Source organism: Nyctereutes procyonoides, unplaced genomic scaffold (genome assembly GCF_905146905.1).
Source record: "Nyctereutes procyonoides isolate TBG_1078 unplaced genomic scaffold, NYPRO_anot_genome, whole genome shotgun sequence".
Taxonomy (NCBI): domain Eukaryota; kingdom Metazoa; phylum Chordata; class Mammalia; order Carnivora; family Canidae; genus Nyctereutes; species Nyctereutes procyonoides.
The window spans coordinates 20,632,555-20,650,740 of NW_026575142.1; the positions used below are offsets into that span (position 1 = coordinate 20,632,555).

The 18,186-nt window shown below is 35.6% G+C and overlaps 1 protein-coding gene across 1 annotated transcript in view; it reads right to left on the reverse strand.

Moving 5' to 3' along the window:
• Nucleotides 1–404: 404 nt before the first annotated feature.
• Nucleotides 405–18,186, reverse strand: part of SCN2A (sodium voltage-gated channel alpha subunit 2) — a 135,064-nt gene continuing 117,282 nt past the window's right edge. Inside the window, exons 21-27 of the mRNA XM_055308147.1 lie at nucleotides 16,563–16,685; nucleotides 13,899–14,180; nucleotides 12,570–12,623; nucleotides 9,808–9,945; nucleotides 9,324–9,428; nucleotides 5,559–5,829; nucleotides 405–4,046 (exon numbers count right to left, since the gene is read on the reverse strand). Coding sequence (XP_055164122.1) covers nucleotides 2,851–4,046; nucleotides 5,559–5,829; nucleotides 9,324–9,428; nucleotides 9,808–9,945; nucleotides 12,570–12,623; nucleotides 13,899–14,180; nucleotides 16,563–16,685 — 2,169 coding nt within the window. The 3' untranslated portion in view covers nucleotides 405–2,850. The remainder of the gene's footprint in view (nucleotides 4,047–5,558; nucleotides 5,830–9,323; nucleotides 9,429–9,807; nucleotides 9,946–12,569; nucleotides 12,624–13,898; nucleotides 14,181–16,562; nucleotides 16,686–18,186) is intronic.

Consider the following 18,186-nt stretch of genomic DNA (forward strand, 5'->3'; position numbering starts at 1 on the left):
AGATCTTTCTCATTTGGGAATTTTGGTAATATGGTACGAAGAGTTGAAATCTAAGCTCACTTAGAATTTTTGCCAAGGAAATTGTAGGAATGAATATAGTGATACTCTATGGATTTTTTTATAGTGATAGCAAATTATTAGGGGTTTAAGTGCACAGAGCCATTGTCTACAGAACGTAATTAACAAGAGATTGGGTGAACAGAAAAGAAACAAGAAAATTATCTTGAATGAAAAGCAAGAGCCCAAGGAAGGAATGGAAAAGTATATAGAAAAGTAGATCAAAGATACATAGGGAAGAAACTGAAGCGAAAAGAAGAACAAAACAGTAGGTAGACGAGAAGGAGAAAGGATGCACAACTTAAAATGTTAGTCAATTTTTTTATTAATTTTTGTAACTTTCCAGTACTCTACCCAATACCATATCTAGATTTTTGGCCAATATTAAAACTAGATATCCAATACACTCTTCTTGATTGATTTCCATTCCATGAAAAAATTTAAAGATGAATTATTATATTTAATGTGTATTCTTTACATTTATATTTGTTCTGATAGATCATTTTTACATGATAGAAATTTACCTCTAAGTGGCAATTCAAAGATAGAAACAAAGACAGAACAATTAAATACAAAACAAAAGCAAAACCTTTATTCTTTTGGCTTGATTGTAATGTGGCTTACCGTTCTTTATGGTAATAGCATTTTCCTGCATGCATTTCACCAACACACTACAAGTCAATAGCTTTAGTATAAAGAATCTACATTTAATGTTGCTTGTGAAAGAAAAACAAAATGTTTTGCTGTAACTGGTAATATAATTTCACTACCTGGCTTTGTGATAGAGAAAAAAAAAACACAACAACTTGGGTCCCCTAACATAACTGATACAGTTCTAATGCCGTATGGGTCAGTAAGAGTAAGATCTATCTGGGTAAACAAACACTGGAAAAGACTGACGATTTACTGAATCAAAAGACTAGGTGGAAACATCTGATCCAAGCAATGCCAAGAATATCAACTGATCTTTCCTTAAGCCTCTCTCGATGATAAGGCATTACTATTTGAAAGCAAATAACGCTGGACTCAGTCTGAGATTTGTTTTCACATTGAGATGTGTGCAAAGGTTACAGTACTAATAAAAAAGCAGAAACCTACACTGCATCTTAGTCTTTGTTTCTTATTTTGTGAAGTGCTGTAATTTAAAAGTGCTAGGAACAGAAACTAACAATAGTGACTGTGACATCAACCTGAAGATACTTTTTAATTTCTCATTTTATGTACAAAAGGCTGAAAAATAAAATAAAATGAACTTTTTACAGTATTTATATTTTCTTAGAAAACTCTAACCATATAGTTTCAACAGATTTAAGCAGCTTGCAACATGTTCGTACAGTCGGGCTTTTTACCACAGAGCGTTCAGTTAAGATTGGAAGAATAAAAAGCAAGAAGCTCTTCATTGTTTGCTGCAACCTATTGCTTAATGACACGAAGAATGAGGTCTTGGTCGAACAATTTGCTTCACTTTACCACTGACATATGGCTTCCCATGTTCGACTTCTGAACAGTGGAAGGAATAAGATACAGCAGCATAGGCAAGATAAACATGCAGCAGTGACAGCTTCAAACTATAATGGAACCAATTACATCATATTACCTGTTGAAAGCTTGCAAACTATACTTACTGTGGTACATATTTGATGCAATAAATACTGTGCTTAAGTCATCATTTTTGTTTGCTCAAACATGCACCACTGGGTAAAATTACTATTTACAAAGCAGACTTTTATTGTTTAAATTGACATATACTATGTCAACCTTACCAAGAGCAGAAGATGGCTAAACAATACTGCAGGAAAAAAGCAGAATCAACTTTATAAAGTGGTGGGGGGTGCTTTTTGGTCAATTCAGGTTCTTAAAAGGATCGATAGGATATTTTTAGTTTATGCCAAAGGACACTTATCAAAAATGGTATAGTCATGCTGCCAGGACTCGAGTGACTATGTGATGGCGTGTGTGTGTCTCTCTCTGTGTGTATACATATATATGTATATACACGCACATATACATATATACATATGTACATGTACATATAATGGATCATGTAAAAATAAAACAAGTCTTCAACGCTTGTGAATTCCATGGAACATTTACAGGCACATTAAAATTTTTCTGGATGAGATACCTTAAAAACATGAATAGCTATTTAAGCACCTCAAAAATCTAAAAACATCCTGAAACAAGAAGTAAACTTTCCTTTTGTGATGTGATTTTTTTTCACGTGTGAATGAGAAGTGCAGCATGCCTTCATTTAAAATATATCCAGTTATACAATAGAGAAATGTAGAATTCCCTACCTTTAATCCCTCTCCCCAAACATAAACCCATTTACAAAAATAGTCACATATAATAGTAAACAACCTGTGAATTAAAAAAAAAGGTGATAAATTCACAGCATACGTTTTGTAAAAATGTGGCAGGTGTGGCAGTTAAATCATAAACAGTGGTGACAATTACTATCCTCAAGTGTCACGTGTTGAATTTACATAAAAATTTAACTTCCCTCCCCCCTTTAAAGTGGTTCCTATAGTCTGAGTAGCCATTACATCTCTGCTCTTCAGCAGTGTCAGCTGGTTGTGAACACAGAAACCTCCTGTCAATGCTGTTTTTCTGGTTTATTGGGTCCCAGTTGGCTGACCAGAGGTCTCTGTCTTGTTATAGGCACTGACCTTAAGTATACATTTGTAAAAGCAGTTTGGCATAGACCTCCTGTGGGAGTCCTGTTGACACCAATCCATCACCATCACAGGCTGTAAACAATTGATCACAAAATGGAATATTCTTTGTTCCTTTTTACTTTTTACTTTCCCTGATATCTTTCCCTTTGTCTTCCTTTTCTGATTTGTCTTTTTCAAATTTTTCTTTTTCTGGTTTGGTCACACTATCATACGAAGGTGGAGAAGTGGTGGAAGGTGTCACATCGGTTTTCTCTGGCGTCGAATTCTCATTCAGTTTGTCAATGAGGATATCTTCTTTGATAGGTGTTCCATCCCCTTCTTTGCCTTTGTCTTTCTTATAGATACATGAAACCTTTTTAACTTTCTGCTTCAAGAGGTAGCGTCTATAAGCCCTCTGGATAACAATAGCAGACACCTCCTCTTGTTTGCGTTTCAGAGTGGTTGTGATGGGTTCATAGGAGACTTTGGAGGGGTTCGATGCCATGAATCGCTCCTCCATCTGTATTCTAAGGGCATCCATCTCTCCACTCTCACCCAAAACACGCTTTGTAAAGGCAAATAAAATGTCGAGGCAGTGGATCCGGTCCCCACTGACCATGGGCAGGTCCATGGCAATGAGCTGGACTTTGTTTGGTTTTGCTATGAGAAGAGGAGGATCCAGGGCAGCTGCAAAATCAGAGAGCTTGGAGAACTCTATAAACTGGGTGGCATCAGGATCGAACTTCTCCCAGACTTCATAGAACATCTCAAAGTCATCCTCGCTCAGGGGCTCTGCACTCTCCTCAGTAGCAACACTGAAGTTCTCCAGGATGACAGCGATGTACATGTTCACCACAACCAGAAAGGAGATGATGATGTAACTGACAAAAAAGAAAATCCCCACAGATGGGTTCCCACAGTCTCCCTTAACTGAGCTTCCAGGGTGATCTTTTTCAGGATCACAGTCTGGAGGTCCACTATTAAGAATAGGTGCTAGCAATCCGTCCCAGCCAGCCGAGGTGGTAATTTGGAACAAGCAGATCATGCTGTTGCCAAAGGTCTCAAAGTTGAACATGTCATCAATTCCAACTTCCCTCTTGACATAGGCAAAGTTGGACATTCCAAAGATGGCGTAGATGAACATGACCAGGAAGAGCAGGAGGCCGATGTTAAACAAGGCAGGGAGGGACATCATCAGAGCAAAGAGCAGTGTGCGGATCCCCTTCGCCCCTTTGATCAGACGCAAGATTCGACCGATCCTGGCGAGCCGGATCACTCGGAACAGGGTCGGGGACACAAAGTATTTTTCTATCAGCTCAGCCAGAAACATGCCTATGGAAAACCAAGAAACAAAAACAAAAATAGTGTTATATGTAATAGCAGTGAATGAAAATTTACATGGATTAGATGGTAATTAGTTTTACAAAATATGTACATAAGAATTAAGTACACACACACACACACACACACAGTCTGCAGTATTCGTTTAGTAAAATGAAACTGGTATGTTTGGTGTTATAACATTAACCTTGCTACACTAACTGAAGATTTTAATGGTCATTTCTCCTAGTTCAAGACAACCATCCATTGAAAGAAAGAGTCAACCACTGAAGGCTTAAAGATGTCACACAGTATATGGCAGCCAAGCAAAGGAGTGGATTTGTAGTTCCAAAATACTAGATCTAGTATTGGCATAAGAACAAATGGACAAGGTTTGTGATGTTGGATCAGAATATAAGAATTCTTATCCTGAGATGGTTGTGATCCATTTTATTTGGAAGGTGGCATGGCAAGACTGATGGACAGGAGAGAATCCAGGCTTTGGAGACAGACATAGTTGGGACTGAATCCTCTCTCTTTTTTTCACATCCCTAAATGGTGATAGTAACTACGTTTGTCGTCGTTTTTGTTAAACTTAGCACTTACTAAGCCTTTTCTTTGTTGTAGGCATGCTGCTAACTGCACCTACGTACATAATCTCATTTAATTCTTGCAGTAACACTTTACAGAAATATTCCCTGGAAAGCTAGGGATGGGAGAGGTAACTTGGCATAGGTCACAGAACTGGTAAGTAGTGAAAATAGGAAATTTCTGTGTGACTCCCGAGTCTCACCTCTTAATCAGTTTATGGCCACCTCATAGCACTGTTGTGAGGCTCAGACAGAAAGGCTTATGGTCTTAGTGTTCTAGTCCACCAGAGAACGCAGTATAAATAATGGAATACTATTTTTCCTTCTGTGTATGTTCTCTTTTCTCAAATAGGCAGAACTTTGTCTTAAATCTCTTATATTTATTGCCAGCACCTACATCTAACCACTTAATATGTATTAATGATAACAGGTCTATTTTAGTTCTTTGAACAAAATGTCTACTCTTGGAAAAAGAACATTACAAGCCATCTGAATCCAAAGGTAAGATGAAGCTTACATGTGTGTGAATATATGTAAACACACATACAAACTATTCCAACTATCAGTAGCTTACTTATAGACTATTTGATTACTTCTAATATTTTTTATGTGTATGTGTGCGTGAATTATTGATTCAAAGCAGTACTTGTCTACACCACAGGAGTGTGAGTGTAAGAGTATTATGCCAAACTGCAGTTACTGTCTTCTGAAATGAGACAAGATGATAAATGAATGCTGAAAAGTATAAATTCTTTTTTACACAGCATTTCTCGCACAGCATGCAACAAGAAAAATGACAAACTGAAGACTGGACTATTAGACTTTTATCTGAAAATTTGGAATGAAAGAAAAAGATTAGTAAGAAACACTGGCAAAGTTTTAAACAAAGTTTTACTACTATCTTCCTTAACTGAGTAAAAGCACCTCTTCTTACCTACGATAGAGAGAATGACCACCACAAAATCAAAAATATTCCATCCAATGGTGAAATAGTAATAACGAAGGGAGATTAATTTCAGCACACATTCTCCAGTGAACAGAACAATAAACACCAGATTAATCCAGTATAGAATGTTTGTCATCTCCTGACTCTGGTCATCAGTTTCCACCATCATGGTGACCATGTTGAGGCAGATGAGGATCATGATACTGATATCAAAGACTTGTTTGGTTACAAAATCAAAGACCATTCCTTGGAATTTATTCTGGAACAAAGAATATGTAAAATTTACTTAGAAACATTAAAAAAATAAAATTTGACTTATCTGGTTATAACATAGCAATATGAAAATGTAGCTTTTATAAACACACATGTTTATTTTAATACTTGGAAGAACATTTTGTATACTGGCATATGCAACTTTTTAAAAATGAATTTGTATAAACCGTTCACGATATCAGATTTTATAACCTGGCTTTAGGAACCACTTATTGTGTTCCCAGTGCCAATAATATCAGCATATGTATGATGGACAGTCAGCCAATATTTGCCACTATCACAAATCTTTGTTATCCCATGAATTGGAGGTGGGTATCAAAGTAAACTTCGAAGAACTAATAAATACTTCTCCAGCTTTTTCTCTCATGTTTATTTTTTTCCAGTTTCTGCTTTTATAGTCTTTCCCCAAAGGCAGAGCACCTTAAGTTTCATCTGGGAAGATGTTTTAAAAAAAAATGTAGTTCAAGAAAAAGGACATATGTGGAACACCTGATGAAATCCAATTTGGCCCTGTATTTTATTTAAATGCTCTTGTACCAAAGGTTAATTTCCTAGCTTTGATTACTGATCTATGGTGATGCCAGATTTTGAAATAAGGAAGAACTGGGTGAAATTATATGGGTAACTCTTCTCTAAGAATATGATAATCTTTAAAAAAAGTTACAGTCCACAATCAGACTTTCAACCTTTGCCCTATTCAGTTTGGACCTTATTTCCAAGCATTAATAGGCTTAATGCATCATTTATGAAATTAAGTCCTCACCTTACTAGTTCTGCTCATTTGGACCCTGTTTTATATCGTTTTGCTTATACCTGCTTGGTATTTCAGGCTTTCTAGGGCTCAAGGCTTGACTTAACTTCCACTAGAAGTTCTCTACTGTCTTACTATGATCTGTTACCAGTACACTTTATAGCCTGCTTTCCCAGATCCTGACATGTTTATCCATCTGGATTCTCTGTACTAATGTTCTGATCTCTGCCTGTTGAGAGACATCCGTTACTTCCTATGGGAAATCCTTGGACATCAAACACCACTTGTTTATTTTATTTTTCTCTTTTCTCCGAGTAGGTATCTGGCTTGCTGACCTGGACTTCTATTGCTTCAGCTGAGTCTGTCCTTTCAGAGCCCTCTTCAACTTGATAAATGTGTCTAATTCCAGTTCCAAACCCTTCTTTCTTTGTTCTTATTTACTGTGGCTTACCTTTCCAAGTTTGGTTATATTTCTTCTTTTCCCACCCTTCTGATATTTCCTATCCCTCTTAATAAAATTTGCAGATTCTACTATATCATTTTATCTTGTTTCCTTGTACTAAAACAGTGTGTTTAGTCACTCCTTCTCTGGTGACTTTGAATTCAATTTTAAGTTTTAAGCACTCTGTGTCCTCAGAAAACTTTATGCTTATATTTGTCATAAAATTGATGACACCGTATTGCAAATGGTTTGCTCTTATTTATTTGATTTTAGTTTTTTTCTCCTAGTCATTTGGAGGCTCTTCAAGGACAGAGAAGTGTCATTTTTTCCCATAGATATAGCACCTAGAGTGTAGTAGTTTCAAAATTGCTTAAAATTAGACGCTTTTTAAAAAAATATATTATTTGTTTATTCATGAGAGACACAGAGAGAGAGGCAGAGACATAGGCAGAGGGAGAAGTAGGCTCCCTGTGGGGAGCCTGATGTAGGTAGGACTCCATCCCAGGACCCTGAGACCATGACCTGAGCCGAAGGCAGATGCTCAACCACTGAGCAACCCAAGCGCCCCTAAAATCAGAAGCTTTTATCAATAAAAAGCTCTTTAGATTTTCTGCCCATGTAGTTTTCCAATGGGTCACTTTGATGTGTAACTCCAATCCCCAGTCACTAATTGCTATCCAATTTAAATCCCAGGATGTAGTATATGCTGGAGGAAGCTATAAAACCCTAGCAGCCTTGTTCACCAAAGATATTTATGTTCTCTCATTTAATCTTGGCCCTTGATGATGAGGAGGAATCCTTTATCCCACCCTTGCTCCAGGATAGTTCCAAACTTCTCAGCTATATTATATCCTTTTCTCTCTATTCTCTTTTGAGAGCATCAAAATCAGTGTAAAGAAACTCTTCTTCCTTTTGCATTTCATATTATCTTGACTTTTCATACATATCCTTTTATATATTACTCCATCTTCATTAGAGGATTCAGTCCCTCTTACTTCTAAATCTAACCTAGACCATTCTATTCTTGAGCCACATCCTATGTGACTTTATTCTATATTCCTTCTCTTCACATTCTTCTCCAGAACTCCAGCTTTGCTTGACACCTGACCTCTCTTAATCTTAAGAAACTTAATTTTGCTACTTCTAAATATTCATTCTTCCCCTCCTTTTGATTGTCAGATTCTGCAAGCTAGCATCTCCAATTTTTTTCTCCATGCATGTCCCTTCTTCATATCCTGCATGACACTAGTCATCCAGTGTGTGTATGGCAGAAACTCCTAAGTTCTCTTTGTTGGTTCCCATATTCAATTAAGAGACAAACTTTAACCTCACTCCAGTAACAGCTCACAAACCCATATACTTTAATTCATCTCCACGCCACTCTGGTTCAGACTACCTCTCATCTCTGAAATAGCTCCAACACCAGTCTACAAAGCATACACATCACCCCTATCAATACTGGTTGAGTGATTTTTACAAAACTGAAAATGACCAAGTCCCCTTCAGTGGTTTCCCATTGCTCTAAGAATAAAGACAACTTTTGAACATGGTCTACAAAGCTGAGAAAAACCTGGCCCATCCTAACGTCTTCATTCTCAACACATCCCAATGAGTCCCCACTCTCTGTACTCCAGCCTCACTGGCCTTTCTACCTCAGGGCCTTCACATGTGCACTGCCCTTCTCTTAAAGGGTTCTACTCTTCCTGCCAACAATTCCCTGCAGCAACCAAGCAGCTATTGTCAAATATACAACTGAAATAGCCATAAAAATTCATGAAGAGAATGAGGTTATCAGATTTAGAAGCAAAATGCTAGGGGATAATAGGAAATATTTTTAAACCAGAAAAAAAAAAAAAAACCTGTGACTTGTTTCATTAATGATTCCACTTAGTCAGCAGAGCTGGATAGAAAATGGGGCATATCTGAGATGTACCGATTATTCCAACTGGTTCCCACTGCACTCTGTGAACATTCAATATTTCTATACAGTGTATGTATGGGTATGTTTTCTTCTCTACATTATTAGAAGTTCCTCAATGACATCAATCCTATGTAATACTATTGACATATAAGTCTGAAATTTTTTATTTACATATATTTTATATGTTTATATATAATACCTTTAATACATATTTTGTGCATATTATATATATGTGACACATATACTTAGGCTAAGATAAAAATTCTGTTTTGTAGATTCATAAAAATACTAGTATCTGGCCATTTGGACTGTGCAAATGATAAATAACATAGATCTTTCTGGGAATTGAAAGCAGGTTATTCTTACAGCAGGTCGAGGTATGGGTTTTTGTGGTTTCTTTGAACCCAGTTTTTTCATTGCATTGTAGTATTTCTTCTGCTCTTCTGTCATAAAAATGTCTTGACCTCCAAAGTAAAAAAATAAAAGCAAAACTTGTTAAAATTATGTTCTTTTCTAACTAAAAAATCCACCTCAGTATTTGTGTGGAAATTGGCTTCCACGTGCTATTCTAATATTGTCAATATATGTACTTACAGAAATAGATGGATATATTCAATCCATAAATTATTCTTTATTAATAAATCATATTTCTATACTATACTATCCATACATGTTATCTGAATTAGCAATTGCTTAAAAACGTATAATAGATTAAATAAATCAGAATTCTTAAAATAATTCAGAATTTTATATTCCCTTTTTTTGCTGATTACATTTTGGAAACAAAAAGAACCAGTGTGAGATGCTTAGTTCACATTTTAGAATAAAGATAAAGTTTTAGTATACTTATCTTCTTTTTCTGTTGGTTGAAGTTATCGATGATGACACCAATGAAAAGATTCAGGGTAAAGAATGAACCAAAAATAATAAAGATGACAAAATAAAGGTACATGTACAGATTGTCTTCATACTTGGGTTGTAATTCTACCTATAAAATATTAAAGAATGATAACTATTAGAACTACTACTTGTTTTATAAAGAGGACATCAGATAATTTTCAATTCGCAAAGCATGTCTCAATTGCTGGGAATGAAAAAAAGATCAAGCATTAGACAGAGTTTATGAGACATCAAATCTAACATGCTCATTTTAGAGTACTGCAAGACAGTTCACTGACTAAGTGAAACAACTCATAGAAAAGTCTAGATAACGAATTAATTTCACCCAATAAGTCTCCAGATTATGAATGCACTTTCCCTTATAGGCAGTCTCCCAATCTGGCATGAAAGTGAAGATTTCCCCTTCTTGCCAAAGAGATGTTTGAGTTACACTATTTTGTGTTAAAATCTTTAAGATGTATTCTCTCTGATTCAGTTTTTTCATCTGTAAAATGGAAATAAGAGAACCTTAACCTCATAGGGTTGTTGAAAAGGTTAAATATATTGATATAAGAGAAGTGCTTAAAGAAACAATGCCTGACCCATCATAATTGAGTATAAATGTTTGATTTCTATTATACATTTTTTCATAGGCTAGAATTATCATTGTAGGTGTGGATATGGGTACATCTGTAGGATCATGCCTTTCTGAAAACGAATCCACGGATTCATCTTACTCTGGAGGCTTTAGGCACAGTTTCTACAACAATGATGCCCTGTCCTCTCCAGCACACTCTAGGTCAAAAAAAAAAAAAAAAAAAGAGTGATGGTGTGAGCTTTGGCCGTTATGTATAGCTTAGGTCTCACAGGATATTGTTCTAACCAACTCAGTTAACCAGTCACAGGAGATAATGGATACAGGTAATGACCCATTGTGTCATAAAATCGATTTAGAGAGTAATTGCCAACATGATATTTTTTTCTAATGAAACAGCAAAATGGAAAATATTACAAATATTGTAAAAGTACCTACTCTTTGATGAGATTTTTATTTCATTTATGTGTGTGTATAGTGAACAGTGATATAAAATGATATTTTTAAACATTTTAAATTAAATACAATACATACAGAAAAGTGCATAATATATAAGTGTAAAATGTATTCAACTGAAACATTCAATTATTTGTCCATTTCTACAACTTTTAGTTGTTTCCAGTATTTTACTAGTTCAAAAAGTTACGTTCATTCTTGTACATTAGATTCTGCTATGCATGTGCACAAGTTTTTATAGGATATATTGTTAAAAATGAAATTGTAGGGTAAAAGAATATCATGAATTTTATTGAATAATGTGATAATGCCCAACTTTTTAAAAGAAATATTTATTCATATTTTCCTGTCAGCATTGCATAAGTGTTCTTATTGCTTTTTATCCTTGACAATACTTAGTATTGTCACGCTTTTTAATATTGCCAAAGAGACAAATGTATAGTTAATATCACATTTTGGTTTAAATTTGCACTTCTCTGATAATTACTGAGAGTAAGAGCAAGCATTACTTTTTGTAATTTTTAGTGTCTACTTGTATTTCATCATTTGTAAAGTGCTTGAACACTGGGGAGTCACATAACAGACTACTGTCCACTAAGTTACTAAGGAGGACACTGAAAGAAAGTTGCATATCAGGTTGTTGCTAAGGAAAGTAGGAAGAATTCTAAATGAATTCATCAAAACAGGTAGGAAACTATTACAGAAGAAAGTGGTTATGAGCCCATTGCTTGTGATGAGTTCAAAAATGGGTACTACCACTTAACACATTGATCCTCTTTGCTTCAGTAGTGAAATGCAGTTAATATCAACTACACAATAACACTGTTATTTAAGGTTAAGTGGGATATAATAAGAAAGCCCTTTGCAGAGTGAGTAGTAATATGTAGAAAGTTATTATTATTGCTCAAAAAAGCATATAACTGGGATTCCTGATAGTACTCATAAGAGATACAGTGCAGGGCTTTTAGTTTTCATGCTCTCTCTTTATTTAACAAAGTAAAAACAAACAACAACAACTCAGGAATTTTTTCTCAGTTACCACCCAGTTATTGGTGCTAGGAAAACAATAATTTAAATTTAATTACTATGCTCTGGCAAATTACCAGAAGCCAATCTCTTTTTTACCAAAATGTGATTTCCTCCCCCATTGTTAAATATTAGTGAAAATTGTACAAAATTTTCAAAAGTGCTGAGGTGTGTAAGGCAGACTGTGAAGGCCCCCTCCTTCTATCACAAAATCTCACTCTCAGAGAGAAACACTGTAAAGTTTTTGTTTGTTTTCTGTTTGTTTTTCTGTCATTAGTCAGATTCTTACTATTAAAGGGAAGATAAAAAGATGGAAGAAATCTGTGACAGATGAAGAAAGTGCATGTTGAGGGCTTGTAACACACAAATGGCCAAAACTATCAGAGCCAAAAATAAAATGCTTCATTTTGCAAAATCAACAATTTTTTAAGTGGCAGGTGCCATGCTAGATACCAGAAAAGTTGTGTTAGAAGATTTACAGTGAGTAGAGAAAAATACTCAAATCAAATTTTGGAAGAAATAATGCAAGGTAGAGTATTTTATTTTGGTAATATGGATGTTTTCTATAAATTGGCCCATTGTTTTATTTATTAGTAAATTACAACACTGTGGAAATAGTCATTGGATCAAATCAATCTTCCCTCTAAACAACTTACATTTCGTGAATCAACAGCTGCATACATGATGTCCATCCATCCCTTAAATGTGGCCTGTAAAAAAGGCATACCATTTAATTTTTCCCCCACAAATTATAATCTTAGAAAAGACATTAAGTATCAGATGACCAATTCAATCATTCAAAAACACGTATATAAAAGTTTGGAGTTAGTATTTAAAGTCTGGGCAAAGTTTTAAGATGCATGGAAAATAGTTCAATTTTATATTCTTCTATAAATCTATAATTAAATTATGATAGATTATAACAATATGCTATGATAAAAACAGTTATCAACAATTTTTGACTGATATACCCATAGGAATATAACATGAAATTTGATAAAATAGCTCCATGTATATAGTACTAGCATCAGCCAAATTGAAAAATATGCTGCATTGTTTGATTTTAATGCTTTCCATTCTACTTATTCTTTTTAAATGGTATTATCACCAATCACTAATCATGATGATTTGTTCTTGAAAAATCTCCATATTGTTGATTATACTATTTTGAGGCAACTATTCCATAAGATGAAGTAGTTGCATAATCTGAAAACAAACATATTCAACTGCAACTTACTCTTAAATATTTGTGGTTTTTATGCAGACACAGCACACCTAAAAACAAGTTTTACACATTTGTTTTCAGTTCCTTAGGGCCACAGGATCTTTCCCCCCTATATTCATACAGAATTGGGTATCATGTAGGTGGATCATCTCAGGGAGTGGTTAGTTGAGAAGTTGAATCGATTTTTATGAATTTTTAACAGACATAATAGACTTGATAGAAGATTTTTATTTCCAGGAGAGCAATCTCCCTATCTGAAGGGGTCAAGCAGTTGGCAGGAATGGCGGGAATCAGAATAAGTGTCTGTGCAACAGATGTAAAGGTGGAGAGTTTGGTTATGGTGGTGGTGAAAGTTGGGTGGATGAAGATTTGATGAGGGTTCGATGCTCTCTGGTAGCTGAGGAGTGCAGAAATTGACTCCTCCTCCTCCTACCCACACACTTCTCCAACCCCACCCTAGCGTCAGTGCCTCTATGTTGTTCAGAATAGGGATGGGGTAAGAGAGTGGGAATCTATACAGGAATCTCGGTAACAAAGGACTGGTGCTGGGGTAGCTAATGCATAGTGTGAAGAACCATGAACTTTGGAGACCTGTCCAGTTACCGGCATGATGCAGAAAAGGCAGTCCAGCAATGATGAGAAAGAGAGAAAGAGTCTAGGCAGGTGGACTTGAGGAAGTATGTACTTGAAAATACTAAGAGAGAAGATTTCAGATTCATGTTAATAATACATCACAGAGAATAATTAAGTGGTTACTTACTACTTGAAGCAGAGAAAGATATCCGAGTCCTACATTATCAAAGTTTACTTTCACATTTTTCCACCTGGCAGTTTGATTGCTCTCTATGAGGGCTTTACATTCGCTGTAGTTGTTGACCACACTTACGTCAAACATTTCTCCAGTGGTGTAGTTAATACAATGGTAAAACTTGCCAGCGAAAAGATTTACTCCCATGATGCTGAATATTAGCCAAAAGATAAGACAAACCAGGAGCACATTCATTATGGATGGAATGGCTCCTAGAAGAGCATTGACAACAACCTGGCATAGAAGTGAGAAGGGAAAATAAGGGAAAAAGAACAACAGTCAAACAATAGAAATATATCAGTCCCTAAAGTTAAATAGTGGGCAGAAGCTAGTATCTGGTAGCTCCAATAAAAAAATTTTACAGTTACAAGTTCAGAATGGTATAAAATATATTTTATATTGTAGAACACTTTCTCAAGAAGTAAGAACATACACAGCACATTTTCATCAAAGAATGGAACTAATTATAAATGCACGTCGTGACATGGCAATAGAAGCAGTGTCAGCATGTGAATATCACAGTTTCTAAGAATTTGCAAACCATTAAAATTTATTATTCAAAACCTGAAGGTAAAAGAGAACAATACTTCAGGGTCAATTTCCAGGGCAAAAGAGAACACTATTAATAATTATTCTGAGAAAGCAAGTATCAGCCAGGACCATCCTAAGCAGTGTGGTCTAGGGTCACCTTATGCATGATAAGTCGGGAGCAGAGAGATCGGAGCATGGAATTTGAACATGTAACAAGGAGAGAATGGCTTGGAAGTCAGGAACTCCATGTTCCAGTTTCCATCACAAATTAGCTGTGCGCCTTTGGGCAAGTTATTTCATTCTTCCGATCCTCCTTTGGGGAATCCCTTTCAGAAGAAAATTTTCATAAAGCATTGCAATTTGAGCCCAAAGTTTTGACTTAATGGATTTGTTACTTGCAGCTTTCTCAATTGACTAGGGCTTTCAGAAAACATTTTTCAGCACTTTTTAAAATTACCCCTCAGAGAAATACTTAGTTAAAAATCTTGTTCTGTGCAAGTGCACCTAACCTACAATCAGAGATAAACTATCAATGAACAGGCATGTAAAATATAAGAAATACATGCATCAATCTTCCTCAAATTCTTTATGGGATAAAAAGTACATACAAACACATACGTACATACACACATATAAACATATGAGTAACGATATCTTACAACAACAATACCAAAGGGTACTAGGCAAAAGGCACAACTCATTTACAAATTGGCACCTGGAAGATAATATTTTGAAGTATTTTTAAGTGAAAGTAACTTTTAAAGAACTTATTACACTGTTACTATGAGAACTTCAACTCTGATAATTCAGAGGTACTTGTAGACTTGACAGTTTATTTTTAAGTTCCCTACAAAGAATGCTCTGCCAATGAGAGGAGATTCTGGTTAACAGAGTTAAAAAAAAAAACAAACTGGATAGCAAAGAATAAAACATGTGTTTTCTAAGATTGCGAGATGTATGGAAGGAATTCTAGGAATTTAGGTTCCTAGTCCTTATCTATGCAAATTTGATACAGAAAATATGAGAATTATTCTAGTGTGAAAGTTTCATTGCCCTTTTAAAATTAAAACTACTACCGCAAAAACAGCGATTTAAATTGGCAAAGTGAAAAGAATTTAACCGCTAATGATCCCTTTCTATGTAGCCATGAGCACACACACCTACACACATCATTGATTTCTGGTTTCTGTTTGCACCATTCAGAGAAGGTCCCCAAGTAACTATTTTCCAATTATCAGAAAAAGCATAATTTTCTAAAAGTTTCTTTTAGAATAGCTAAATCTACAGAGACAGGATGTCATCATTTTGTCTGTGCTGAGGGTGTGTGGTTTTGTGCCCCAGGGGATGACAAACAGCAGCACAAATTCCTCCTGGTTCCTTTGCACCACCTTCTAAGTGAGTATTAGATTTCCACAGCTGACCTACTTTTTAGCCACCTCAGCCTGTGTTTGAAAGCTAAAGGGCCAGATTCCGGTTTAAAAGTCTCAAACAGGGGCAGCTCCTGTGGCACAGCGGTTCGGCGCCGCCTGCGGCCTGGGGTGTGATCCTGGAGACCCTGGATCGAGTCCCACATCGGGCTCCCTGTATGGAGCCTGCTTCTCCCTCTTCCTGTGTCTCTGCCTCTCTCTGTGTGTCTATGAATAAATAAATAAAATCTTTGAAAAAAATAAAATAAAATAAAAGTCTCAAACACATCATATGGAGCAATGAAGAAATGATGAGGAGTTCTTCAGGGTTTTAAATTACAGTGGGTGGAATTTCCCGCACATTTACAAATGGAATGAACATAACTAATTTTGACTCACATCGGAAGTCTATGCAACATGATAGAGATTTCCCACAGAGTGAAAAATCTACTTAGAAGCAATCTAATTGTTTCTAATTAGAAGCAATCACTTAGGCACTCTATTCTGAGTGTCTCCAACGGTGTGTCACCTTTATGGATGTCTGACAAATATTGATTGATCGGTTAGGTCAGTATGAATGTATAAGATATAAATTCTCCATGGATTTCGAATTTCTGAGGTACAAAATGTCAATCTGTTCTATTCTAATTCCAGTAAATTCTAAGGCATGCAGTCTTACCCTCATTCCTTCAAAACGGGATAGGGCTCTCAATGGCCTCAGAGCTCTGAGTGTCCTGAGGGATTTGATGGCGCCAAGTTCTGAGTAACCCAAGGCGTTTGCAGTCAAGCTAACCAATGAGACCTATACAGGGAAAGCAACACAATTTTCTCATTTACAGACAAAAATGCTTACCCTGTTCAACCTCGCTCTGTGCAATAAACCAGTAGTTCTCAACCTTTAGTGAGTATCAAAATCACCTGGGGGGTTTGTTGAAAACCCAGATTACTGGCAGAGTCTGGTTCAGATTTGGAGCAGGGCCTGAGAATCTGCATTTTGTCAAGTTCCCAGGTAAGGCTAAAGGTACTGGTCTGTGAACCAATTTGAGAACCACTACCATAAACTTAGGAGCTATACATGTTTTCCTTTCAAGATTCTTGACAAGAACAGGTTTGTTTGTTTGTTGTTGTTGTTTTTATAAATTAAATGTAAAACAAGAAAAGGAATGCCATTGGAATGTAATCTTCATCTACAGATCTGTAAACCTTTATCATCTCTCATATTATTTAGCAGACCTGAAAGGGAGATGATTAAAACTTAGTGCACAGGTGAACTAAGCAAACCACTGGCAAATCTGAACACAAGCACATCTAGAAAGATCTAGGCCTCTGACTAGTGGCTTTGTCTTTCTGTCAACTTTAGTATGAGGGCATCAAACCATGAACTAGGTCAAATTAAAAAAACCCCCCACTCCCCCCAAAAAAAGAAAAATTGTGATTTTAGTATGACTAATTAGAAATTGCCAGAACAATGTTTTCAGTCATTTCTACAGAGGACTAATATAGTTAATAGAAGCTCTAAAACTTCAACTGTAAAGGAAAAGAACTGTCATAGGTAGCACAGTAATGTCTGATTTCCTCTGAAAATACATAGAAAACTCTTTAAAACTACATAATCTAAGAAAAAGTATTTTGTCCTTGAGGACATTTGAATTTCAAAAGCAATAAATAGAAGTAGATGTTTAACATAGCTTTTATGAGAATGGTGTTAATGGATATTGAAAAATATTTTTAAGAAAAATAAAGCACAGAAAATTTTTACAACAAAACTTACTCAAACTAATCTTGCACATGTAATGTGAAATAGAAAAAAAAACCCTAAATTTGGCAAAAAAAAAAAATGAGCTACAAAAATTTATCTTAAGTGGTTTATATATTTTTCCTAAAATCTAAACTTTTAATTTTAGGCCTTGTGAGCTCTCTCTTCAATGACAATTGAAAAATAAAGTTCCTGGATTATCATTTGTTGTGAAGATTTTCTGTATATAAGATATGAGGACCTGGGCCCTTTATATTCCCTGAAGACAGAATCAAAAAGAAATAGGCATACATTAAAGGATGAAGGATACAAGTAGGACATAAGAAAAAAAATTCTGAACAGGGCAGTATTTATTGGCTAACTAAAAGAAGTAGCAAAACACCCAATTTTATGTGACTTGAGTAGCTAAATGTGAGAAGGAGATACATTTATGCTTCCTCTTTTTCCTGCAGCCATCACCTAATTGGTCTTTGGTCTCTAAAAAAATCCCCTTTCTATTCCATCATTTACAACTGCACCAAATTTCTCTCCCTAAAAGAGTGAGCTT